Source organism: Megalobrama amblycephala, linkage group LG8 (genome assembly GCF_018812025.1).
Source record: "Megalobrama amblycephala isolate DHTTF-2021 linkage group LG8, ASM1881202v1, whole genome shotgun sequence".
NCBI lineage: Eukaryota > Metazoa > Chordata > Actinopteri > Cypriniformes > Xenocyprididae > Megalobrama > Megalobrama amblycephala.
In genome coordinates, this window is record NC_063051.1 from 5,834,484 (window position 1) to 5,861,373 (window position 26,890).

Genomic DNA, 26,890 nt, shown 5'->3' on the forward strand with positions numbered 1-26,890 from the left:
GCACGCAAGATTGAGAGATGGATTTTAATATCCTTTATCTTCATCTTGCATGCACCGCCAGCACTTCACAGATGAATTCACAGTATGTTTAAGAAGGTAAATGTTTGGTAAATGTGAGGTAAATGTTCATCAACAACTCACAGGCGACAATGTTGATGTATCTGTTTTTGTGCTTGTTGTCTGGGTGATTTGAATGTTCTGCTGTAATCTTCATTTCAGATGTGCAGCGTTGAACCTCCTGTAGGGAAGGTATGATTTCAAATTAGTTATAACATACAGACTACTGTAGGTCTACAATTGCTTTTCCTGCAGTATAGAGTTACGCATTATTTCTATGTGTGCGGAATAACTGGATCTAAAGTGCAGGAAACAACACAGCAACTTGTTTTCATCTTCCATTTCCAATGTAGCAAATAAAATGGAAATATCAGTCATTTTAAAAATCATCCACGACTCGATGTTTAATTCGACCGTCAAAAGGTTTTACACCAACTTAGATTAAAAATAAAAACAATTATCTCCAATATGATAACTTGATGATTTAAAGATGAGGACAATTATTGCATATCATTTATCCATTTTGAAAACAGGCCTGTCGGAATTCTGTTTTGTTGGATTTTTGTTGACCATATTATTGGTAAATTATTTAAGACTCATTTACAAAATAATTAGTTAATTATTCCAGTAATTAGCCACACTTTGATTAGAATTTACATAAATAGCCCCATTTGTCCAAATCATTTAATTATTGTCACATCAATGCAATTTGAAATAAATTTTATACAGCAGCATAATAATTAGATCCCCAGTGAGCTGTAATGAAGCAGACATTAATCTACCGTGCAGATTTAGTTCCCTTTCGAAAGATTTCGTTTTCTTATATCTGTAAAACAAAACACCTCTGTAACGAATTGATACCTACCGTATCACAGATACTGGTAATTGTCAAAGAAGTAAATCTTCTTTAAGAGACCCAGTTCTTGCTTTTGAATGTCCATACTGGATTCTGATCTAGTAAATGTTTGCTGTGGGCATGAACCAGGCTCAAGCTTTCCTACATTCCTGCATAGATTCCTCCAGCAAGAGGAGTGATTTTAATGAGGCTCTTCTCTTTAATTAGTCCTTTTCCCATAGCCATCTGTGCCTCTGTGCTACTGGGAACACCGGTACACGTACAGAGCACAGACACACATTCTCACATGTTCCAACTACAAAGACCATACTCACATCGAACTCCTGAGAAAAGCCATGCTGGTTGTTGGAGTACAGCTCCATGATGTGTTTGATGAACTGCCTGACTGGCACAGCCTCCAGGTCATCTGAAACACAAACCGTACATACATCATACCACATCTGCCCATTTAAACCAAAACATTTTAATATAAATTGATGACAACTGCATTAAAATTACATATGGTCACACTTTCGATTAGGGTCCAGTTCTTACTATTAACTCACTATTAACTACTACTTTTGCCTCAATAAACTATTTATTACTGCTTATTAATAGTTAGTAAGGTAGTTAAGTTTAGGTATTAGGAATGATTAATGGATGTAGAATATGGTCGTGCAGAATTAGGCATTAATATGTGCTTTATAAGTACTAGTAAACAGCCAAAATCCTAGTAATATACATGCTAATAAACAACTAGTTAATAGTGAGAATTGGACCCTAAGCTAAAGTGTTACCATACATATTAAAATATTAATAATAAAATATTAAATATTAAAATATTGTTTTTTCTCATATTTAGCAATTGGGTTTTAAAATTTAAAAACATACAATTAATATTAAATTACCCAACACCCAAATACACTTGTATTATGCAATTATTTTAAATAATAGTAAAAACATTTAAATATTTTGCTTTACAAAAATCTTTAAAAATATACCTAAAACATCAGACGGAATTGACATACACCACTGTTCAAAAGTTTGGGATCGGTAAGATTTTACTCCAGTTTTAATATGTTGATTTGGTGCTCAAGAAATATTATTATTTTTATAATCACAGTTGAAAACAGTTGTACTGATTAATATTTTTGTGTAATATTATTATTTGATGAATAGAAGGTTCTAAAGAACAGCATTTATTTAAAAAATTATAAATGCTTTACTGTCACTTTTGATAAATTTAATGCTTACTTGCTGAAAAAAGTATTAATTGCTTTACAAAAAAAATCTTACTGACACCAAACTTTTTTTCCCAATAAACATATTATATTTCACAAAATACTGTAGTCAATAATTTTATCCCTCAAAACTTATCTTTGATCACCAAAATTACATATTTAAACATTTTTTCCTGTGAAAAAAAAAAGGTTAATTCCTTAAAATAGCTTGAATGTAACACTACACCCTTGCATCATTTAATATACACGGATCTATGAATATGTTAATTAGCCCCGCCTCCACTGACTCGCACAAGCTCAGACGAGATCCACTCGGTCAACTTACTGAGGTAAACGCTGCACAATATCGCTTTGTACAACGTCGGACACATAACAGTAATTAATATGATTAGCATTTTGCTTGATGTTATCAAACAGCTAATAATGTGTTGCTAATGTTACACAAACCACGTTCACATTAATGAGTCAGACAGCTGCCTTCAACAGTCAGTATCCTTAGAAACGCTTTGAACAACTCAGAACGTCAGTGGAGAAAGGCATATAGTTCATCATAACATTGTAATATGCAACACCAGCCATATTGCTAAATCTACACGATTTTTCTTGCGACTCCCTTGCTCTAGAGCCGTTATAGTTAATGATATGCTAAAGCCTGCTGGCACGTGGATGTGATTGGTTACTAGGTAGTTTGCGACATCAGAAACACCAGCGGGTTTGAGACCATCTTTGGTTCACTGCAGTTTTAAAGAAAAAATATTCAGCAATGGTGTTGACTTTATGAATTTGCACATGGTTTGTCTTAAAGGATGTTAAAATCATCAGACATATAAACAACATTAAAAACTTGATTCACTAGAGGGGGACTTTAATAATATACCTAAAAATTGACATACATTTCGCAACACATACATTGTTTAGCGATTCCATATAATAATGTATGCTGTTTTTTTCTTTCTTTCATTAATTAGTTAAACTATTAATTCAAGACCTTTTCACTGAATTAATATTTGAATATTTCAAAATATCTAGATTCTTATAAAATATCTAAAAATGTCACTTTTATGGAACAAACCCCTCTGGAAATTAAGTTTAAATAAATAAATAAATAAATAAAACATCCTTGTTCCAAATGACAAAAGACTTTGAAGCAAAATCCATATGCCCTACTTTTGTGCCCTCACTTCCTGAGTGATGATATTTGGTCACATCTGTGTCATATAAAGCTCATCAGTTATCTATCAAAGAAAGGGTCTGGACTGATTGTCTATTGTCACGTATGGCCATATAAAGGTATGGTTCATTACTGCCCAGGGAAGCGCACAGCTGGGACCGTATTTAAAAAAGACCAGAATCCCCTGGAGCATTTACTGCTTCACCATTGTGAAGGATGATCAAACACACATCAATTCAACCCCCACTCTGTATTCAGTGTCTATTACATTAACAGAAGAGATTCTGTCTTATTAAATCACTAAGACATGCACACACAGACCTCTTAAGTTTAACGGGGATTGTTGATGAGTTCTCTATTACGACAGAGACATTAAACTATCACCTCAGACAGAGTTCTCATAAACATTAACGGCTAGTTTTACTTCTTTTGGCTTACAGTTATATAGACCTGTCAGTCAAGAGCTGGACTGCGTCACATGAGAAAGGAAGAGAGGAAAGAGACTGAGAGAAAAGAGTGGCAATACCAACAGCAGTTCGTGCAATTTTAGAAAATCATACACTACCCAAATTAAGCAATCAGACTTTCTATTCATTCACTGACTAACAGTAACACACAGAACATAAAATATGCATCCACTTAACATCTGAGAAAACTGCAAGATAGGAATTCTGATCATTAAAAGAAATAGTGCAGCCAAAATGTAAATTATGTCATGATTTACTCATCCTCATGTAGTTACATATCAATGACTTTAATTTGCAATGAAACACAAAAGAGATATTTTTCCTCACACACAAACATCTCTGTCCTCTTTCATTGTATTGTAAAGAGCATTGTGAACATTTAGCATACAATGAAACACATCCTTTTGTGCTCCATGGAGAAAATACACTACTGTTCAAAGGTTTGGGGGGTCAGTAAGATTTTCAAATGTTTCTGAAAGAATATTATAAATGTCTTTAGTGTCACTTTTGACCGGTAGCGTAAGTCATACAGGTTTGGATTGCAATACAATTTCATCAGTTATTTTACTTTATTAAAATAATGCATATTAAACAACATCCTGCAATCCCTACTTGTCAGGTGGTCTTAAATATACCATTTATAAAGCGTCATTTCACTCTGCTGCTGCGTTTGCTTATATCTTAATGATTTACTTCAGATTATAGTCGTTTCGAAACCTAGTGAGCTGCTTTGCTCCCTCAATAGACAACCAACTCCCATTCGGGGATTACTTTCCCTGCAAAGGGAACATGTGATGAAATCAAGAACTCTGTATTCTGTCTATGCAACAAATTCTGGAGGTACTTTTTTACTGGATAATGATTTACTCCTATGAATGGCATAAAATAAAAATACTTGCATTTTGAAACCTCATGTTGTCAGATGTTTGTTTAGTGACTCACCCGCAGTAGATATGATGGGAAAACTGTCATCGCGGATCACTCTGGGGGAGTTCCTGTCGTCAATATAGAAATGTGCAGTCTGGAAGAATCTCCTATGAACAGAAATGGTCCCAGTTAGTAGAATGCAGATAATCAGGTTGATTTTATACAGCTTCTTAATTCTGAGATTTACTGTTATGTGTTCACTTAACACCCATGTACAATTTACAAGCTGCAGAATCTTGTTTGCATGGTGTTTTGACCTGTGTTTCTGTTCAATACAATTTTAGTCACAACTCTGATATCAGTCCGTTACTAAGAAAGAATGAGGATACAGAGCATTCTGCCTAAATATACATGACATAAAACTTAATCCTAACATTCTTACACAAAAAAATTGACTTTATTTTTATTTTTATTATTATTACTTATTATTTAAGTATTTATTTTCACAAAATAACTTAAAAAATAAAACAGAAAAATAACTTAAAAATTACTTAAAAATAGTTGTACAAGGCTATGGGAAGATTTTGAAAATATATATTATAAATAATATATAGTTCATTTGACTATTTACATTTTTATTTATTTATTTTTTAAGTATTTAATTTCACAAAATAGCAATTACTTAATAAATTTACTCTAAAATATTTGAAAACAGAAAATGTACAATATTCTTGTACAAGGCTGTCAACAGATTTTGAAAATATTTTTTTTACACAGTATATTTATTTATATTCTATTAATTAATTAAGTATTTTTTCACAAAATAACTTAAAATTCACTCTAAAAATATTTGAAAACAGTTAATGTGCAATATATTTGTACAAGGTCATCAGTAGATATTGACAAATAAAAAAAATGTACACAAAGTTTATTTGACTATTTACCTTTTTTTTTTTAAATATTTGTTCACAAAATAACAATAACTTAAAATTCACTCTAAAAAAAGAAAATCCTTGTACAAGGCTATCTGTAGATTTTGAAAATATTTTTACACAAATTTTATTAAACTATTTACATTATTTTCATTTATTTATTTATTATTGAAGTATTTTTCCCACAAAATAACAGTAACTTAAAATTCACTCTCAAAATATATGAAAACATATAATGTGCAGTATCCTTGTACAAGGCTGTTGTAGATTTAAAAACATTTTTACACAAAATTTACATTATTCACATTATTATTATTAATACATTTTACTTATGAAGTACTTATTTTCACAAAATACATAAAAAATAATAATAATCTGAAAACAGAAAATGTGCAGTCGGTAAACACACTTCTGTTAATTCTCCAAGTGGTTATAGTTGGTTATCTGCTGATTCGGAGAATCACAATATGGGTCAAATATCAGATGTATGAATCAGCTCGACCAACTTTTATTGACTTAGACCAACTCATAATTCATAATAAAGTCTATCATTGGCACATTTCCATAATTAAAATGCATTAGCCAAAACACACACACAAACATCTAGTTCTCATTCTAGGACTCAAATAATATACAAGAGCTAAACGACATCCAGCCAAACTCTGCACATGCAACTCTTGCTGCCTTGCGAACAATCATTTAAAAATCCCCATCTTTTATTATATTTTCAGAGCAAAAAGACAGGGTACTACCCCTCCCACCCCATTACTGAAGACTTGCTTCATGTAAATCCCAGTAAAGCATTTGTATAAGCATGTCCCTACCTGTACTTTATGCAGAGCAATGAGCAGATGCTAGTCATCCTTGAGAGGTGAGATAAAAAGAAAGAAAAGAGGGGCTGAATGCTCGCTGAGCTCTGATGAGGGAGGGGGGCTGGAGAATTGAGGAGAGACGATGACTGGGGGGACAGGAACCTCACACTAATGACCTTTTTATGACGACCGATCTCTCGTGTGTTTAGAGATGTTAAACTAATGGTGTAGAAGGGTCCTTCAGTGAAGTTTTGGACCCTGCGGTCTAATCCTTGAGAATGCAAAATAGGCAAATGGTAAAAAGATAAATATAACCTCTTATCACTCCCCATCTGCGTCAAGTCTGGAACTGCTCTAACTCATAGGCGATCTCATGCGTACGTGTAGAAATGTACCGTTGAGATGAGTGCAGCATCTTTGGTCTTTAATGGGCATCTGTGAGTCTGAGCAGACTGAAAGCCTCTGAGCCATCCAGATGGAACCCTGCCTACATAAACCTCTCATTAGCCTATTGCCTTGGCAACATCATAACTTCATTTTAAGCAAATAATATCATACTTTCTGGTAAACACTTGCATGAACTCCAGTTATAAGAAACAAGAATGAAAAATCTTTTGAATGGTTTTTGTTCGCTCTGTAGCTTTGTTCTTGAGGTTCTTGAAATTTGACAATGATGTCTTGACAAAGACGTTTGCCATCACATTCTCGGGGGAACAGTTGTGTCTCGTCACTTGTCTTCCTTCCACTCGCTTAACAGATTGATTATTGTGCAAATTCAGTCTTTCATTCACTTTAACTGTCACTGATCAACCTCTTATAAACCCATCAAATGAAACTGCTATTATCTTCTTTCCTTTCAAGTTCCAATGATTTGTTGGCTGACGTAATGGCTTTGCAATTGGTAAAGTAACTTGCAGGCAAAAATTCTTGACATTTGTGTTGCTTGACACTGGCAAGGCCAGTGTTGTTATAGTTTAAAACTAAAACCATTAAAAAGTTTTGAATAATAAAATAAAATAAATAAAATAAAATAAAATAAAATAAAATAAAATAAAATAAAATAAAATAAAATAAAATAAAATATGTATAGTAGATGAAAAACTTAGAAATGTTGCCTTGGCAAATAACTGAAATAAATGGGTTTAAATCAAAGTACTAAAATTACTAAAACTTAAACAAGGAAATTGAAATAAAGCATAAATAAAATAAAATATGAATATTACACAAAACGTAAACTTTAAAACATTTAAATTAAAAATTGCCTTGGCAACTAACTGAAATAGATAGGTTTAAGTTGAAATACTAAAATGACTAAAACTAAAGAAATTACAGCTAAATCTAAATATTAAAATATAATAAAAAATTTAAGTACTAAATTACAAAAATTAAACTAAAATTAAAATTAAAATGAAAACAGAAAAAATAAAAAATAAATTAAAAGCTAATTTAAAATATTACTAAATACTATAATATAGGGATGTGCACAAAACCTAATACTATGTTCGGAAAGGAAATGAAGGGACATGATGATGGAAAAAAATGAGATGGAAGAAAAAATATTTTCAATGCTTTTGCGTTGGGAAATTATTTTGTATATTATTTGTGGGCACATCCCTACTACAGTATATCAATATAACTAAAATAACATGCATGCAATACTGTAATATAACACACAACAAAATAAAAAAAAAAACATTTTTTTTAAAAATAACATTTTAAAATTCTCTTCTCTCTCTCTCTCTCTCTCTATATATATAAATATATATATATATATTCTCATATATAATATACAATACATTTAAAATATAAAGGTTTATATATATATATATATATATATATATATATATATATATATATATATATATATATATATATATATATATATATATATATAAGGTTTTAATATTTATCTTTGAATGTAATGTTACTGTTGTGTGCTCACATTCTAAATGATACGCTCAAACCAGTCAGCTTCACAGATTGGAGCACAGCTGAGTCCCTCCGCACAAGACTCATGGTCCCTAGGGGGCCCGCAACCTCTTAGCTCACATACAAACACAAGACTGAACAGGAGGATGGTGGTATTTGGCAGGAAGCTCCATAGGAGGATTTTAATTCGGTTACCATGGGGCTGAGACCGGTCCGGGAGAGGGCGGGCAGATGGGGCACGGAGTCTCCAGGGAGCTGAGCCAGGTTTATAAAGGCCAGTAGATGGAGTAGAAAGAGGAAGATGAGGTGTGGATTCAGAGGTCAGAGCGACCTCACGCTGTTTACAAACCAGGCACAACCATGACCAGACAAATCTACTCTACATAAAACATGTTGTCATGAATATTAATTAGGTGCAGCATTTGTTCAGAAAAAAACCCAAAGCTCCAAAAAATGAGATGGACGAATGTAGAAGTTGATACAAGATAAGGAACGTAGACAAAGAGAACTGATCTTTTCAGTCTAGGTCTCGATCTAAGATCAATGTGCTTGACAATAGCTAATTCACCCCTGCCTTATAAACTGTGGTTGTTCACAGAACCTTACCTCCAGTAGACCAGGACAGCCAACAGCATGATGAGACAGAGCAGAGTGAGAGCAGAGACCACCATCAGGGGGATGATCCACTCCATCCGGCTGGATGATGACACCGGGTCTCGGGTGACAGTGGAGATGCTGTTTCTCTCTGCATGGTGGTCAAAGGAGACCAGAGCTTCAATAATAGATGGAAAAAGTCTATTCTTGTATAAATGCTTGAAAAATGTCAGTCATGCATATTCAACACATATCTTCCTTTGCAAAGTTTATTACAAATATTAATTGCATTTAATTGGCATTTATTACATATGTTACAATAATCCATATACAGTCTTTATTTATAAAATAGAATTTTTTTTATATATATATATATATATTTATATATATATATATATATATATATATATAATATTTTAATGCATATTTTATACACTTTTTATAATATTTACATTCGGCAAGAATTCTTTTTTTAAAGTCTCTTATGCTCACAAAGGCTGCATTTATTTGATAACAAATACAGTAAATACAGTAATATTGTGAAACATTATTTTAATTAGTATTGTCAATTGATTAAAAAAGCCTAATTAATCACACATTTTTCTGTAATTAATCATGTACCTAACAAAGTTTTTAATATATTTTCATATTGTAATGATTTCACATTTAATCTCCAAATTAATTTTGAAACAAAATAAAGGCAGTATAATTTACATATTTGATCTAACAGGTAGGAAATATCCAGAATCAAAGCAGTTTTTAAACACTTCACAGTCTTCACTGCATAATTTAGATTAAAATATAGATTAATGTTTTTATTGATTTTTATTAAAGCTAAAAAGGTCATTCAGTTAAGAGCAGTGAGTGATTTTCTTTTTTCTTTTTGTACTTTGATTAACATTAATGGCAGGCTGTAGCAGGTTTATTAGGCTGCTGTCACTTTAAGACATGCCGCACATGACACGGATCTGCATCCTATTTCCTCACAACTCTTTATGTTCATTTAAGAATGTATTTAACTCATTTCATTTAAGACTCGACCAAACAGGCATTTTGGCATAATTTTGTCCGTTCAAGCACGACGCACGAGTCCGACCACACTGCGTTCTCTAATATAAGATAAAAGTAAAGATTTATTTGAAATATAATTTTTGTAATAACTTAAAAAGTCTTTACTATCACTTTTGATCAGTTTAACGTGTCTTTACTGAATAAAACTTGTATCCCAAATGTTTGAACGGAAGTGTATCTAATATATTTTAACACAAATTTTAATATTTAGATATACTTATGCATGTTATACATTTTAATATATCATACAGATGATATACATTTTATAAATATTTGATATTTTACTTGTTAAATATATTTACATATGTATATATTTACAAATACATATTCATATTAAAGTAATGTAAATTGTAGTTTTTGGACACAATTTGGCACTACTTCTTAATTTTAAAGGTACCATCTTTTGTCCATGTGTACTTCATTACTGTTTTATCTTTTGCATAGAGCTTTAGACTGTAAGTCTGCAGCTCACCTACCAGTGTGAATGTAGTATGGCCAGTGCGCCTTCTCCTCATTGGTGAGTTTGGTGGTCTCTGTTGAGCCTGAGGGAAGCTGCATGTCTGCAGTGTCATTATCCTCCACCCATGTTGGTTTTGATGAATTCTCACCAGAAGGCCTCTCTGTGGAACGAGATACCTGTTCTTCCACTATTCTAGGGGCCAATGTAGAGTTCTCAGTGTTAACATCCACCCTCTCTCCTCCCCGCTCCCTGTGTTTTGAAGTTGGGATGGGAGCAGTTGGTTTTTGGGGCACCGTCTTGGCCTGCTTTTTGTCCTTGACGGTCACATCTTTCCCCTTTTTTTCCTTCTCCCCTTCTTCCCGTTCCTCCTCCTCCTCCTCCTCCTCTTCCTCCTCTTTCTCCTTCTCCTCTCTTTCACTGTCTTCTTCCTGTTTGTTATTAGCTTCAGTGCTGTCCTCAGAGACGAGGACGTTGCTCTCAGATGGGGTGCTTTCAGCAGTGGGAGTGGCTGGATGCTGAGTGGGCGTGGGGCCTGAGTTTGTAGAGTGGGTTGGCCAAAAGGATCCTGGGAGGGAAGAAATCACACTGCCACTGAAACCCAGTCCTGCCAACAGAGTGCTGGTCACCACAGACGCTACAGTGGCTTGTCCTCCACTGGATGGAGGCCCCATTCCCGTTGCCATGGAGACAAATGAAAAGGGGAGGCCGGCAGACGTCCAGGTAGAGGAGCCTGAGCTTATAGGGGCCATGTCTGCAGAAGAGGCGGGGGAAACCGTAGGCTAGAACCCGGGCGGAAGAGAAAAGGAACAATTAAAATGTGTAGACAAGCAAAAAACTGATTTAGAAATGAATAAACCAGTTACCCACCATTCCGGTTTTCACAATCCTTGTCCCCTCGAAGATCCTTGTGGTGTTTGCTTGAAGAATAAATCACACAGTGTGACAATCAATATCAGAGTCGCCATGAAATCAAAATGGACAATTCCTTGTTTTTTTATGGAATAGCGCAGTATCTATTATAAATTATTTATCTGTGCACATCATTATTCTTTTAAAATCCATGAGCTTTCATAATCTTTAATCAAAATAACTTCCTCTCCATCTTGCAGCGACATCTCATCTCTTCTCTGACGACGTGTTTACTGGCGTGAGGGTGGGACAATCTGTCACTCACATATTGCAAGCAATAGCAAACCACAAGCATCCAATCAATTCCCAATGGACAAAATCAAGTCCCACCGTACATTTTTTCTTGTTCGAGAAGCTGTTTAAAGCTGCAGTCCATAACTTTTTTTGGTTAAAAATTATCCAAAATCAATTTTTGAGCAAGTACATAACCAGCCAGTGTTGAAAACTATCTCATTATCTTGTCTTTTATCTTTATAATAAGAGCGACATGGTGGATTTCTGCAGGAAATTTAAGCATGCAGCAGTTCGTCTGTGTGTCATTACGTCACGTCCGTAAACAGAAAGGTCCTGTCCAGGCTAGTCGGTTTTATCACGTGAGGATGCTGCTGGTAGCGGATCATTTATAGCCTTTTCTCACAGCAGCTGAAATAATTAAACTTATCATTTTGATGGTGGATTGTAATCCAGAAAGGTCCAAATGACAATCATCAGTGACAACTGGAGATTCACCCGTAGTCAAAAAGCAAAAGACTCTGGACTGTGGAGTGGCTACAGAAATTGAAATCTACAGGTAACACTAATATACACATAGCCATAGTAATGCTGATGTTGTTAACATTAACGATTTGAGAACAATATAACAGTAATAATAATTTGCACGGTTTGGCATGATCCAAGCTAAGCGATCGTTAGATTTAATCATCATTGGCAGCGCAATTTATTGTAGGCATAATGCTTTTTTCCTCAGTTGGTCAGAACAAAAGTGGCAGACATGTTACTTACTTGTTCAGATGATATTTTCCAGTGAAAATTCTTATATTGGTCATACTTTCAAGATGTAGAATCTGTGATTCTGAAGTTCAGTATCCACCGGTGCGGTGACTGACAGCAAGCGTGAGATTCATCCACGCCAACAAGCTGTGCCGAGGCACAACGCACGTACAGATAACTGTTCCGCATATGACTGCAATTGCAGGTTTCAAACAAGAGATGGCGACAAAGAGGAAAAATCGCGGACTGCAGCTTTAACTCGGATATATGTCACAATAGTGAAGAAAAGACTATCACAATATTTCATGACAACTTATGCCGATTTGGTTAGCAGCAGTAATTGGTCATTTTTAATTTTTAAGAACAGAAAGCCATTTAAAATCAAACAAACCTTTAAATAAAAGTGTTTGGCTGAAGTCACTGCGCTGGTCTCTCTGACATATAGCTTGCACTCTGAAGAGATACAGGACATCTGGAGACACAAGTGTGATGACTGCCCTCTGCAGGAGACATATGACACATAGTATTCATTTTAAAAACACAGTACAACACAGATGGCAGAAATAGAAAGTAGATAGTTCAGAATCACATACTACTCATACTACCTTTTGCAGTATGTATACTGTGTACAGGTATGCATGGAATACCCAGATAAACACTACCATTTTTTTTTTATGCATTAACTTGTGACATTTTAAAATGTTACAAAATATTTCTATTTCAAATAAATGTTCTTTAGAGCTTTCTATTCATCAAAAAATTCTGAAAAAAGTATCAAAAGTATCAAGTATCTAAAATATTAAGCAGCACAACTCTTTTCAACATTGATAATAATAAGAAATGTTTCTTGTGCATCAAATCAGCATAGAATGATTTCTGAAGGATCACGTGATACTAAAGACTGGAGTAATGATGCTGAAAATTCAGCTTTGCATCACACAAATAAATTACATTTTAAAATATATTAAACTAGAGTAACATGGTAATAGTTTTTCACAATATTACTATTTTTATTTTTAGTCAAATAAATGCCGTTTTGGTGAGCATAAGAGACTTCTTTAAAAAAAAAAAACATTAATATCTTGCCCATCCCAAATTTTGAACGGTAGTGTACATATGACATAATGTACATAACAGAAAATAGGACACAATAACCATTGTTTTATACTGGACAGCATAGCAAGAGGGGCATTATCATTTTTGAGAGCATTTAATTGAACAAAAATGGTCATTTTTCAAAGCGTATAGCTGCTAAAAGTTTTTAAAAGTCAACTTAGGTTTACAGTCATATATATAGATGGCCTCAAAGCCAACAGACACAGATTAAAATCCACAAAACTTCAATTTTGATTTCAAGCTGTCTTCAATTGACCAAAATTAAGTCTAATTTAAGCATTTCTGAATGTTGGATACAGTGAGAGTGTCCCTTCAACACAAATCCAAAAACCTCATTACACAACACACAGTGACTGGATGTAAATCTGACAAGATCTTATTTTCCAAAACCGAAATGTCAAAGCAAATTTGACATCTGCCATTATTATTTGTATAAATTGACACTTATTTATTGCAATGTCCTGCTCCATTTTTCAGCGATCCTCAGTGTCCCAGAAATAGATAGATATTCATTTGAATTTCATATACCCAAAGTTGGTCTTGATTTGCTGGTGCAACCTGTGACTGGGCTCAAAATTGAAATAAAAATGTAAATGTAGAGGCAAAAAGATGAGGCAGTCATGATGGCATGTAGAGTGAAAGAAAGTAATTGGACTTTAACCGTGGCAGTTATATCCCTTAACTAAATCCAAATCTAATTTGACCAAGGCTAAAAAAGACTGACAGCACTCATCAGAAAAAATTCCTTCAACTGGCTGGACACTGTCTTGTTGCCATGCATACTGTGTGTGTAAGGCCGCTCCAATAAGGTGACTGACAGACATGGGTGTAAGTCATTCATTAGACTTGAGGGAAGAAAGACAAAATGCTGTCCAAGTCCATCAAATCAATGAGAGCTGCCCATCTATTAGAATTATGAGGGAATGCTGGGAACCAGAAGACCATAGCTACAGGTAGTGACATCATGCTTACATTTTTGTAATAAGGGTGAAATTACACAAATAAACATAAAAATGTTGAAATTAACTGAATTAATGGGCACATAATGCCAGTCAGGCCACCCAACAGCCACTGCCTGCTATAGTGTCTTAAGTCTTATTAATCTTTTTCATTGTAGATAACTGCCGACAAGTCTGGGCACTACAACACATCTCGAGATCCTGGAGATGTAGCAACAGAGGTGTTCCATTACATTGCATTCTGTTTAGCTCATGAGTCTTCAGCAGGGGGTTTGTGACTCCCTAAGGAGTCCATAGTGACGTGATGTGTAGCCAAGTATGGTGTCCCATACTCAGAATTTGTGCTTTGCAATTCACCCATCCAAGTGCATACACACAGCAGTGAGTATTGAACTCACGCACCGTGAACACACACAAGGCTTGCTGCGATAGTATGTGTTGACGGTGTTACTGGTGTTCTGACACAACACTGGTTATGTCACTTGCCCACCGCAGCACCGCCCCCATTGTCATTTTGATTTTTTTATAGTACCCGATCAAAATCGAAATCAAACCCGATTTCAAAAAAGTTGGGACACTGTACAAATTGTGAATAAAAACAGAATGCAATGATGTGGAAGTTTCAAATTTCAATATTTTATACAGAATACAACATAGATGACATATCAAATGTTTAAACTGAGAAAATGTATCATTTTAAGGGAAAAATAGGTTGATTTTAAATTTCATGGCATCAACACATCTCAAAAAAGTTGAGACAAGGCCATGTTTACCACTGTGTGGCATCCCCTCTTCTTTTTATAACAGTCTGCAAACATCTGGGGACTGAGGAGACAAGTTGCTCAAATTTAGGAATAGGAATGTTGTCCCATTCTTGTCTAATACAGGCTTCTAGTTGCTCAACTGTCTTAGGTCTTCTTTGTCGCACCTTCCTCTTTATGATGCGCCAAATGTTTTCTATGGGTGAAAGATCTGGACTGCAGGCTGGACATTTCAGTACCCGGATCCTTCTTCTACGCAGCCATGATGGAAAATGCAAGGTCTTCACTGAAAGAGACGACGTCTGGATGGGAGCATATGTTGTTCTAGGATAACATGGATATACCTTTCAGCATTGATGGTGCCTTTCCAGATGTGGAAGCTGCCCATGCCACACGCACTCATGCAACCCCATACCATCGGAGATGCAGGCTTCTGAACTGAGTGCTGATAACAACTTGGGTTGTCCTTGTCCTCTTTAGTCCGGATGACATGGCGTCCCAGTTTTCCAAAAAGAACTTCAAATCTTGATTCGTCTGACCACAGAACAGTTTTCCACTTTGCCACAGTCCATTTTAAATGAGCCTTGGCCCAGAGAAAACGCCTGCGCTTCTGGATCATGTTTAGATATGGCTTCTTTTTTGACCTATAGAGTTTTAGCCGGCAACGGCGAATGGCACGGTGGATTGTGTTCACCGACAATGTTTTCTGGAAGTATTCCTGAGCCCACGTTGTGATTTCCATTACAGTAGCATTCCTGTATGTGATGCAGTGCCGTCTAAGGGCCCGAAGATCACGGGCATCCGGTATGGTTTTCCGGCCTTGACCCTTACGCACAGAGATTGTTCCAGATTCTCTGAATCTTTGGATGATATTATGCACTGTAGATGATGATAACTTCAAACTCTTTGCAATTTTTCTCTGAGAAACTCCTTTCTGATATTGCTCCACTATTTTTCGCCGCAGCATTGGGGGAATTGGTGATCCTCTGCCCATCTTGACTTCTGAGAGACACTGCCACTCTGAGAGGCTCTTTTTATACCCAATCATGTTGCCAATTGACCTAATAAGTTGCAAATTGGTCCTCCAGCTGTTCCTTATATGTACATTTAACTTTTCCGGCCTCTTATTGCTACCTGTCCGAATATTTTTTGGAATGTGTAGCTCTCATGAAATCCAAAATGAGCCAATATTTGGCATGACATTTCAAAATGTCTCACTTTCAACATTTGATATGTTATCTATATTCTATTGTGAATAAAATATACGTTTATGAGATTTGTAAATTATTGCATTCCTTTTTTATTCACAATTTGTACAGTGTCCCAACTTTTTTGGAATGGGGTTTGTAATAAAAATCGTTTAGTTCAGTTAGAAAACAGACACTGCAATTAAAAACTGAATGCATCTGCTCAATGCAGCGTGAGCTGAATGAGAGTCGCAGCACAGATCAGCAGCGAGAGACAGATTTCATTCATTACGAGAGTGAGGAGCTGACTGACAAGATGAGGGCAGAAGATTTTTGGATTTTAAACCCAGTGCTACTAGGGAACCTGCAAAGGATTAGTTGTGTTTTTGTAGTTGTTGTGTTTTTCATTAAGAATAAAAATGAACCCACCATTCAAGCAATTGCCGCCCCCGAATCGGCACTAATTTGAAAGTGAAAGTAAAATGCGCACGGCCGCACGGGCATTCATAACTGTGTGTGCATTCATAACTAGTTCAGACCGTTTTACAGTTCATGGAAGCTCAACTTCCATAGGAATTAATTGAAAATGCTTGCTCTGCTCCACACTGTCGAATTAGCGATTTAAAAGCGAGCTGCAAAAGAGGGAACCCCCCCATCCCCCATCCCGATGATACAGGTATTACCGGTGTTGTCACCTGTTGATTAACTGGTGGGAAAATTTCCTCACCGTCACAACCTTAACACACACCCAGAGCAGTGGGCAGCCATTTTGCTGAGGCACCCAGGGAGTGATTGGGGGTTAGGAGCCTTGCTCAAAGGCAGCTCAGTTGTGGGTAACGAGAGTGGAAGACAATGCTGTTCATTCACTCCCTCCACCAACATTTCCTTCCGGAACTGATACTCAAACCCGCAACCTTCGGGTTACAAGTTCAACTCTCTAACCATTAGGCCACAACTGCCCCCAAATTGCAGTGGTACCAATATGCATGAAACAAACAAAATATTAAGTTAATTTCAACAAAAACTAAAGAATAACTCATTGTTAACCCCACATTAAAACATAGTAAGAAAATGTATCATTTACTTCAAATGTATGATAATAATCATCAATGACGATCACATACATTACAATTCAAAATTTTGGAGTCTTTTAAAATGCTTTTAAAAGAAGTCTCTATGCTCACCAAGGCTGCATTTATTTAATACAAAAAATATTTAAATATTACTTTAAAATAACTGATTTCTATTTCAAATTTTTTTTAAATGTAATTTATCCAAGTAATGGCAATTTTCAGCATCATTACTCCAGTCTTCAGTGTTGTAGCCTTCAGAAATCATTCTAATATACTGATTTGGTGCTCAAGAAACATTTCTCATTATCATCATTTTTGCAGCATTTTTTGATGAATAGAGAGTTCAAATGAACAGCATTTATTTGAAATAGAAATCTTTTGTAACATTATAAATGTCTTTACTGTCGTTATTGATAAATTTAATATGTCCTTGCTGAATAAAAGTAATATCTTACTGACCCCAAACTTTTGGACAGCAGTGTATAATACATTAAAATGGACTATATGCATGTTATTCAACACTCAATGCTATGTAATATTGAACAGGGGATTAATTATCTGTGCTGTGTGTGCGTCACTTAACATCTTAACAGTCAAATGTAACCTCAACACAGTGATTGGATAACCGGCTGAGCTAAAATCAGGACTGTAGCAATTACTGTTGTGGGAATGAGGTTGGTGGTGGTTGACACAATGAATGTGCTCTTCTGTAATGATCAGACTGCTTGCCCTTTCATTGCTGAGAAGCTTACCGTGCTGTGTTCACTGCTCTGCATGAAGGTCTTCTCAAAAGGCATTTCATCCTTTACCCAGCTGTAGGAGACAAGGAAGTCCACTATAGGTGGGTGGTAGACAGCTGAGGGTCTGTCCCAGGTCAGCACAAGTGCAGTTCTGTTTAGCAGATGAACCTTCATGTTGTCAGGGATGCTGCTGCAGACTGGATGGAGAGAGGAGAAGCAGAGCGATGAGATAAGACTGATAAAAACAAGGAGGAAGAAGGTACAGTTGTTCTCATTTGATTAGGGATGTGTGACTGGAGATAAACAGGCGGAATTACGGCTCTTCAGCAGCGGGAGCGGAGCCAGATCTCTGGCACGCAGGTCCACGACTGCAGCCCCCAGGTGAAGCTAAATCTTTTATTGCTGTCTGACTCACCAAAGCGTTCTCACTAGAAACTGCTTCAAAGTGGAAAATAATACATGAGTTCATCTCAATCTGCCTCCAGGCTTTCAAACAGCCTTGCATGGCTGTGGCCGTGTGCACTATTGTGGACACAGTAGGAAGTCTGAGAGTTTGTGTATGTGCAATACCCAGAGTGGATGAAGTACATGATAGTTAAAATGCAGATATACTGATGAAATATACTGCAGTAAAAATATACACTACATTTTAAAAGTTTGAGGTTGTAAAAAATGGTAATGTTTTTTGAAAAAATGTTTTTGTCTATTATTCTCACAACGGCAGAATGATTAGATCAAAAAATACAGTTAAAACAGTAACATAGTGAAATACTGTTAAAATTTAAACAGCGCGGTCAGAATTAACACATTAGCGCATGCGATAAATATTTTAAGACTTGATAAACTTAAAAAATTCAGCTCTTACATGAGTTAAATAAAGCCTTAAATGACCGTAAAGAGTTTTGAGGACATCTGATTTGTCAGATCTTAAAGTGACGGCAACCTATTTATTTGGATGTTTACATTTGATTCTGAATGAGTATGATAGTGCTCCGTGGCTAACGGCTAATGCTACACTGTTGGAGAGATTTATAAAGAATGAAGTTGTGTTTATGCATTATACAGACTGCAAGTGTTTAATAATGAAAATAGCGACGTTCTTGTCTCCGTGAATACAGTAAGAAACGATGGTAACTTTAACCGCATTTAACAGTACATTAGCAACATGCTAACGAAACATTTAGAAAGACAATTTACAAATATCACTAAAAATATCATGTTATCATGGATCATGTCAGTTATTATTGCTCCATCTGCCATTTTTCGCTGTTGTCCTTGCTTGCTTACCTAGTCTGATGATTCAGCTGTGCACAGATCCAGACGTTAATACTGGCCGCCCTTGTCTAATGCCTTGATCATGGGCTGGCATATGCAAATATTGGGGGCGTACATATTAATGATGAATGTTATGTTGAGATTCGCCTGTTCTTCGGAGCTCTTTTAAACAAATGAAACTGTATGTCATTTCCATGTACTGAACTCTTGTTATTCAACTATGCCGAGGAAAATTCAATTTTCAATTCGATGGCACCTTTAATATAATGTAAATTATTCCTGTGATAGCAAATCTGAATTTTCAGTAGCCAGTCTTCAGTCACATGATCCTTCAGAAATCATTCTAATATGCTGATCTGCTGCTTAATGTTTTTTTGTGGAAACCGCAATACAATTTTTTCAGGATACTTTGATTAACAGAAAGTTTAAAAAAAAAACAGCATTTATTTGAAATAGAAATCTTTTGTACCATTATAAATGTTGTTACTGTCACTTTTGAAAAATTTAAGGCATCCTTGCTGAATAAAATAATAGTAATAGTAATCATTTCTTTAAAACATTTTTTCAAACTTAAATGGTAGTGTAAAAGTGCTGCTTTAAAAATTCTATGCACAAAAGAGTTTACTTTTACCTACACTCAAGTATGATACAAAAAGTTTAATGACGCAATATTTACAAAGAAAAGCCCTCAAATGAATATAAATCAAACCTATTAAAGAAGACAAGTCTAATGTGTGTTTGTATACCATTTTGCGCGACCTTTATAGCCATACTGAAGGCGACAATGTTTAATTCACCACACAACAAGAACAAGAACTGTCAACTCAGTGTGTATTTTTAAGAATGTTAAAATGGTGTAATATTTATGAATTTTATTTTGTACTTATCCATGCTGTTGCGAGTGGCGTGCACTTGCAATGAGACTTCGCCCACATGCTCTTCCGATTAGCTGTGATTTGTGATTGATTTGGTCACGTCGCGTCTGGTGTGGACAGACAAGTTGCATGTCGCTGGAATCTTATCGTGTCGTGTGTGGTTAGGACACAGTGTTAAGAGAGTTTCAATGGCTATTGTTTTCAACTTCCTTATTACTGTGACCTCATTGTTGGTGCTTTTTTGATGTCAAACATGAACTCTAGGTTAGTTTTGCAGTAAAAAACAAAAAAACAAAAAAAACAGCCTTTATTGAAGGTATTTAGCTATTCATCCTCATAGAATGTGAAACTGCTATGTGATGTGACAATTATGACCAATCAGAAAATATCTGAAATGTTACAGGTCAGATCTGAACCACATGAGCAGCTCAACATCACCTTTAGTACATGCGTTAACTGCTGCATGGATCTAACTTCATGTTTTTCCTATTAAATGCATACCTTTTTAACCTGAGTAAGAGTAAAAAAAAAAGAAGTAACTTTTAATTATGATTACAGAACCGCTGAAAAGACGAACAGATGTAATTGCACAATTGACGTCACTTATCACTTAAATCATTTGGTGGGACGTGTTCTTGTCAAGCTGGGCGGACCGCATAAGTAGCGCTTGATAAGGTCATTATACCAAAAGCCTCTACTCTTAATGTGTGTATATCAGCATTAGCGACCTGTCAACAAGCCTGTGATAAACATGTCTCTGAAACGAGAGGCAGATCGCAAGAACACAAGAAGTGAAAAGAGGACGAGGGGGTGATTAGTGAAAGGGCATCTGCTGTGGAAGTCGGCCTCGAGAGCTCTGTTAGCACGGGTGACTCAGCGAGAGCCCATTATTTTCATCAGTTCAATCATCAGCATGCTAATGACTGCCGCCATTACTGTCCGGCAGAGATAACAGTGAGTTTGATGATTCAAATTGACTCTATTCTCATGGCGGTTCTTTTGGTTATGTAGTCAACAAGCTGAGATGACAGCACTGAGTATACTGAGAGACAGTAACGCTGTGCGTTTCGTAGGTATGTATTTTACATAGCACTTTCCACAATTAGGGTACAATTTTCACCAGTTTAAAAAAAAATGGACTAATCATTTATTCTTCATCAACAAATGGTCAGCAAAAGGAGGTTCTTATCCTCCAGAAAATGTAATAATTCTATATACTAATTTTGCTTCAGTTATGATTCCCATTTCGTGTTCCCGTCTTGATAACCTCTTAGTTTGACGTGTATTCTGGTTCCTATTTTCTGTTGTTGCCTTCCTGAGATAAATTTAGACATCAAATTAAATAACGTAATATTAAATGAATTTAATATTGGTTTGTAGTTACATAGAGATAAACTTTAACTTCCCATACATTAAAAAAATGGGTTGCACTTTATTTTACAGTATGCACACTTTCAATGTACTTACATTGTACTTACCAAGAAAGTACTGAATAAAATAAGGTACATGGGTTAAGATTAGTTTCGGGGTTGGGACTAGAACCTAGTTATTACCTGGTTTTTGTAATTAAATTCTTACAATAACTTTGGTAACAGGGTGGAATAATTCAGTATGTTTGTCTAAAAATTGAGACCTTTATATATATATTATATTAATAATTTAATTAAATTTAAATTAATTAAATATTTTTGAAATTAAGTAGTGGTTTGTAGTTACTGATAAATTCACATTTTCCAATAAAAAATCATTTAATAATCTTTTTCTTACAATAATTTTGGTAACAGGGTTGAATGGGGGTAACAGTGTTAATCTTGACAAGGGCAGTCAGCGTTATAATTTATCTAAACATTTAGACATTAGATTGGTTTGGTTGTTTGTGAACAAAGTTTAATATAATCTAATAATTCTCACCACAAAAACATGGGATTTGTGCTTCTAATTCTTTAAAAACAAGCAGACAAAAGTGTACCCTATTCAAGGAAAGTGCAACAACAACAAAAAAAACATTTAAAAAGAAAGACACGATGATGATAAAAAAGATGTAATATTGCAAAGTGTTTTCAAAAGTGCTTGCTTTGTAAACACCAGAATTGCTATTTGGCCACACAGTGTTCATCTGTACGGGTTTATTTTTAGAGGGAATATTAATGACGATTATTCCGCCTTTCGGCTGTGTTGCATCACTCCCGACTTCATCACAACCAATAGCAATCAATTCCCTCAGCCGGAGAGGAAAACAACGCTATCATTAACACACACAGTACACCGTCCCCCAGTTACTGGGCTTGGCTCAGAGCGCTGCACTGCTGTAGTCACTGCATTAATAAATCCTATTTATTCAGCCTGTCTCAGGAGCAATGGATATCCCAAAAACAACTAGCTTTGCACTTTATGCATGAGATGAATGAGAAGAAACCCAAACATGACGTCTATGAAGAAAAAAAAAAACTAAACTATAGTTATGGATAAGAGAAATAATCACAGTCCCAGTGGTAAATGTACTGATCTTACATTCATAAAGACTTTCTGAGGCACAAAAGCCTCAAACTTTTTTTCTTCAAATGATCATGGGCATTCACTATTTCCTAAAGATAGGATTCCCTTACCATATAATAGTCATATTGTTAGAATTAACATAGGAATAAAAAGAATTATCTGTCTTCCTCCTTGATTGGTCAGGCAGATTTTAGGAAGAAAGCCACCATACCTCGAGAAGATTCTGTGTCTACAGCGCTGTCCATGCTGTCTGTCATCCAAGCATCCATCAGAGCTGATTTGAAGATTTGCCGGTTGTCGAGATCTTGAGTGGGCCGATGGTTATTCCTCAGGTAATCCACGGACTTCACATGATCCTGCTGCTCTGTAGTGAAGATGGAGTAGAATGCCTCCAGCTACAGCAGAAGAGAGAGGCAGAAAGACAAAGAAAAAAATATTATCCAAAAGTTTAAATGTGATTTTTCCATTTCATTTAATCCTTTTCAGCAAGAGAATATATAATGTCAATTTATTTTGGCCAAGAAGGTGTAGAAAGGAGACGGATAAGTGCATGCTGGGTATGACTTGCTGAATAAAGCATGTAGCAAAAAGATTAAAACGGATAAGTTAATCGATGTTAGCATTAAAAGCTGTGTAGATATCCAGAGCAAGAATTGGGAATGAACCAAGTAATACATCAATATAAAAATCTATAAATCATTATAATAGATTTTTACAATGATTTTTTAACGCATAGCTAAGTGGTTGCTAGGGTGTTTTGGAGGTTTGCTGGGCCGTAGATGTGTTTAAAAGTGCAGTAAGCGATTTCTTAGAAACGCTGTTGAAAGTGGATCAGACAGAGCACCACAACACACTTGTAGCCAATCAGCAGTAGGGGCGTGTCCACTCTCAATGGGGGAAGAGAGAGACTGAGCAAGAGGGAGATTTAAAGAAAGACTGTAGAAAGAGAGATGGCTGAGAGACATTTCAAAAGAGAAAAAGTCAGAGGAATATCACTGGAAAAAGAAGAGGTATGATCAGGAAAGAACTTTAGAACCCACGTTAAATCAGAAAAGCTTCCCAGCTCTGGAGAGACCTAAGCGGGAAGGCCTGAAAATGGACGCCAAGCTTGTGTTGTTTCTGCTCCATACGTGAGTAACATTGGATATTTGCTGTGTTTCACAGAACCAAGATATGCTGTAGTTATAATGTTAGCTATAGTAACAGGACAGTATAGCATATCATTTGTATGTCTGGAGCTGGTGTGCTGCTGGTGACAAACAACAAACTCTCGCTTGTATATACTCTTGTGTGCCGTTTTTTGTTCTTCCTTGTCGTTCATTTGTCATCTTCGCTTTATTTTTCATTAATCATTATTTTGCTTCGCTTCAGCTATGATAAAAATACATCCACTCTTGTATTGTGTTCGTGCATTTTGAGGGTGGAGCAATGAAGGGAATGGTGTCTTTGTTTGGGATTTCAAATATCAACAGTGTTTCTCAGAAATTGCTTACTGCACCTTTAAAAGGATTTTGTCAGTCATTTTATCATTCAAGAAAATGTGAAAATTTATCATTCTTAGAAAATGTGAATATTGATATTGTTATTATTATTCTGCATGTTAATATTAATAATACTTTATAAAATAATAAATGATATTATATTATTCTAATTGTTAGTAGTATACTTATTATTAAGGCTAATAACATCAATATTATTAATACTATTTATTATTATTATTATTATTATTATTATTATTACAAAACAAACAAACAAATGCATCCCTAGAATAAATCCATGTTTGGAAAAGCACTACTACTGGTGAAGATCAGCAGCACTTCCACATATAATGTGCTTTATATACAACACATATGTACATAGATGAATGCATACATTTGTTTAGTAAATCTTCTGCACTGTCTCATTTCCAGAAACATTTGAACACACAGCAGATGAGTCACATTGCTAGTGTAATATTGTCTGTTTGTGTTTGTGTGCATGCTTGCAGATGGTACAAATATGATACAGGAGAAAGAACGCGAGCCAATTTCAAGCATAGTGCACACAGCTGGATGTGAAACATGATCATATGAATGTGATGTGCATGTATGCATGATTATGTGTGTATGTGTGTTCGCCAACCTGGTGGTAGGACAGGTAAACGGGTCGACTGAAGATAATCCACTCCACGACCTTACTGCAGGGAGGTGTCGTGAGCGAGCCTGTGTAGCGGTAATAACTTCCCAAGGATGATGGCAATAGATCCTTCAGTATGAATGAACCAAGGTTTGTTTCCTTCTCTGTTTAAAAAAAGACACAGAATACTCACTTAAAGAGTGAAATAGATCTCATGAATCCTTAGCTGAAGTATGTACACACAAGATTTAGTGGATTTTATTATCTTGTTGTTAATTCTTTCAGTATTTATAAATAATAACGTCTGTTCAGCTTTCTCTTTTTTCCATATCGTAAAGATGTGAGCCCGCATTAATAAACTTTTAGGACCTAGGAGGGAGTTTTTGGTAGTATTTTCAAGTAAACTACCATTCAAAAGTTTGCGGTCAGATTTTTTTTTTTTTAAAGAAATTAATACTTTTATTCAGTAAAGATGCATTAAAGATGAATTACAATTGTAATTCAGTAATAATATGAACTCTGAACCATATGACCGCTAAATAACAGGGACAACAACAGCAGAAGCAGCATAAATCAAGCCAGTTAATGCAAAGCAATAATAATTTTTTAAATAATAATTACATCACAGTTACAATTGTTGATCATCCCCATGTTTGAGATGTGTGTGTTGAGGTATATGTACTTCTGACTGCAACTTTTGCAACTTATTCGCCCAGGTGAAATGGGTAAACTGTGTGTCTCTAGTTTTAAGAGGCAAATGATGTTCATATTGTGTAGTTACATTTGAAAACAAAAATGGAGATGAAAATACAAGGATTGCAGCTGCTTGCATTGCTAAGCACTGTTTAGTTGTCTTGACAAGAAGTTTTAAAGGGATAGTTCACCCAAAAATGAAAATTGGATGTTTATCTGCTTACCCCCAGCGCATCCAAGATGTAGGTGACTTTGTTTCTTCAGTAGAACACAAATGATGATTTTTAACTCCAACCGTTGCCGTCTGTCAGTCAAATAATGCGAGTGAATGGGAACTCTATCAATAAGAGTCGAAAACACTTGCACAGACAAATCCAAATTAAACCCTGCGGCTCGTGACGACACATTGATGTCTTAAGACACGAAACGATTGGTTTGTGCGAGAAAACGAACAGTATTTATATCATTTTTTACCTCTAAAACACCACTATGTCCAACTGCGTTCAGCCCTCGGTTAGTGAGGTCTGATCGCGCTCTGACAACGGCAGTGATGTCTAGCACTCATTGAAGTATATGCGCGAGACATCACTGCCGTTGTCAGAGCGCAATCAGACCTCACTAAGCGAATGTTGAACGCATTTGGACATAGTGCTGTTTTAGAAGTAAAAAATGATATAAATACTGTTTGGTTTCTCGCATAAACCGATCATTTTGTGTCTTAGGACATCAATGTGTCGTCACGAGCCGCAGGGTTTGATTTGGATTTGTCTAAGCAAGTTTTATTTACTCTTATAAAAGAAGTTCCCATTGACCAACATTATTTGACTGACAGACGGCAACGGTTGGAGTTAAAAATCATCATTTGTGTTCTACTGAAGAAACAAAGTCACCTACATCTTGGATGCGCTGGGGGTAAGCAGATAAACATCAAATTTTCATTTTTGGGTGAACTATCCCTTTAAGTTCAAAAGACTACCTGCTACTCATTTCATGAAAAGTTTTTAAGTTGACTTCAACTGGAGCATATTAGTTGAGTTAACTTAAAAAGTTGAGTGATGGGTTGCCATTTTCAAGATTTTTTAGTCGCCTTGACAAGAATTTTTAAGTTCAAAAGTATTTAAGGTGACTTTAACAGGAGTGGACAAGTTAAGTAGAATGCGATATGTTACCTTAATTTTTTAAGTTAGCTCAACGTTTTTTGTTTTTTTTAACAGTGCAGTGTATGTTTTTATAGTGCAGTTCTCTTGAACTGTTTCCTTGATCCT

The 26,890-nt window shown here is 35.5% G+C and overlaps 1 protein-coding gene across 2 annotated transcripts in view; it reads right to left on the reverse strand.

Annotated features, from left to right (window-relative positions):
- ca16b (carbonic anhydrase XVI b) overlaps positions 1–26,890 on the reverse strand; it is a 122,523-nt gene that overhangs the window by 12,351 nt on the left and 83,282 nt on the right. Inside the window, exons 7-16 of one of the 2 annotated variants that reach the window (XM_048198895.1) lie at positions 24,939–25,096; positions 23,029–23,212; positions 18,184–18,368; positions 12,727–12,835; positions 11,304–11,353; positions 10,453–11,215; positions 8,918–9,083; positions 4,714–4,805; positions 1,228–1,319; positions 142–238 (exon numbers count right to left, since the gene is read on the reverse strand). In XM_048198895.1, coding sequence (XP_048054852.1) covers positions 142–238; positions 1,228–1,319; positions 4,714–4,805; positions 8,918–9,083; positions 10,453–11,215; positions 11,304–11,353; positions 12,727–12,835; positions 18,184–18,368; positions 23,029–23,212; positions 24,939–25,096 — 1,896 coding nt within the window. The remainder of the gene's footprint in view (positions 1–141; positions 239–1,227; positions 1,320–4,713; positions 4,806–8,917; positions 9,084–10,452; positions 11,216–11,303; positions 11,354–12,726; positions 12,836–18,183; positions 18,369–23,028; positions 23,213–24,938; positions 25,097–26,890) is intronic. The other variant, XM_048198896.1, reaches the window with a different exon arrangement.